General features: G+C 59.4%; 1 protein-coding gene across 1 annotated transcript in view; it reads left to right on the forward strand.

Moving 5' to 3' along the window:
• Positions 1–563: 563 nt before the first annotated feature.
• Positions 564–1,208, forward strand: part of LOC147100946 (contactin-associated protein-like 2) — a 45,199-nt gene continuing 44,554 nt past the window's right edge. The window contains exon 1 of the mRNA XM_085966049.1: positions 564–767. Within this exon, the coding sequence (XP_085822175.1) occupies positions 653–767 (115 nt within the window). The 5' untranslated portion in view covers positions 564–652. The remainder of the gene's footprint in view (positions 768–1,208) is intronic.

Genomic DNA, 1,208 nt, shown 5'->3' on the forward strand with positions numbered 1-1,208 from the left:
CGGGCACCGGGGACCCACACCGGGCACCGGGCATCACGCACCACACCGGGCACCGGGACCCACACCGGGCACCGCACTGGGCACCACACCGGGCACCGGGCATCACGCCACCACACCGGGCACCGGGACCCACACCGGGCACCGGGCATCATGCACCACACCGGGCACCGGGACCCACACCGGGCACCACACCCGGGCACTGGGCACCACACCGGGCACCGGGACCCACACCGGGCACCACACCGGGCACTGGGCACCACACCGGGCACCGGGACCCACACTGGGCACCACACCGGGCACTGGGCACCACACCGGGCACCGGGACCCACACCGGGCACCGGGCATCACGCACCACACCAGGCACCGGGACCCACACCGGGCACCACCCCGGGCACTGGGCACCGCACCAGGCACCGGGACCCACACCGGGCACCGGGCATCACACTGGGGGCTGCGTTGGATCGGAGGTGTGGGGTGCGTTGTTTGGGGGGTGCGTGGATCGGGGTTGTGTTGAATCGGGGATTGGCGAGCTACTACCTCATTCACTGACTTTGTGTTGACAGAGGACAAGGCCTGGACAATCGTTTATCATCTGCAGCGACAGGACACCAAAGTAACGGGCTCGACATTGGAGAAACCTTTCGTGGGGCACATGAAATATTACAACAACACCGAGGAGGAGATTTCTGCAATAACTCTGGTCGCTGAGTATTGTGAACAGAGTATTTCCTTCTCCTGCTACAAGTCCAGGCTCCTCAACAGTCCATGTGAGTACAGAGCTTGGGAGCGAACTCGGGATCAGTAAGTCAGTGTTTGTAAAACCTAGTCCGTGCCGTGAAAATTGGCTCATGGGGAATGTTCAGTTCTTTAGTTTCAGATCCGTTCTGTGACAGATACCAAACTCTGACCGATCGGCAGGGCCGTGTGCACAGGTGAGGCACTGAATTCACAGCTACACAGTGCCCATCTGTAGCACTGAGTGTCTGTGATTTTTCTGTGTGTCTAAGAACATCAGAACATCAGAAATAGGAGCAGGAGTCGGCCATTCAGCCCCTCGAGCCTGCTCCGCCATTCAATAAGGTCATGGTTGATCTTCCACCTCAACGCCACCTTCTCGTACTATCCCCATATCCCTTGATTCCCCTAGTATCCAAAAATCTATCGATCTCAGCCTTGAATATACTCAATGACTGAGCCTCCCCAGCCCC

Source organism: Somniosus microcephalus, chromosome 24 (assembly GCF_052327205.1).
Source record: "Somniosus microcephalus isolate GS21.2 chromosome 24, FLI_Smic_1.0, whole genome shotgun sequence".
Lineage (NCBI taxonomy): Eukaryota > Metazoa > Chordata > Chondrichthyes > Squaliformes > Somniosidae > Somniosus > Somniosus microcephalus.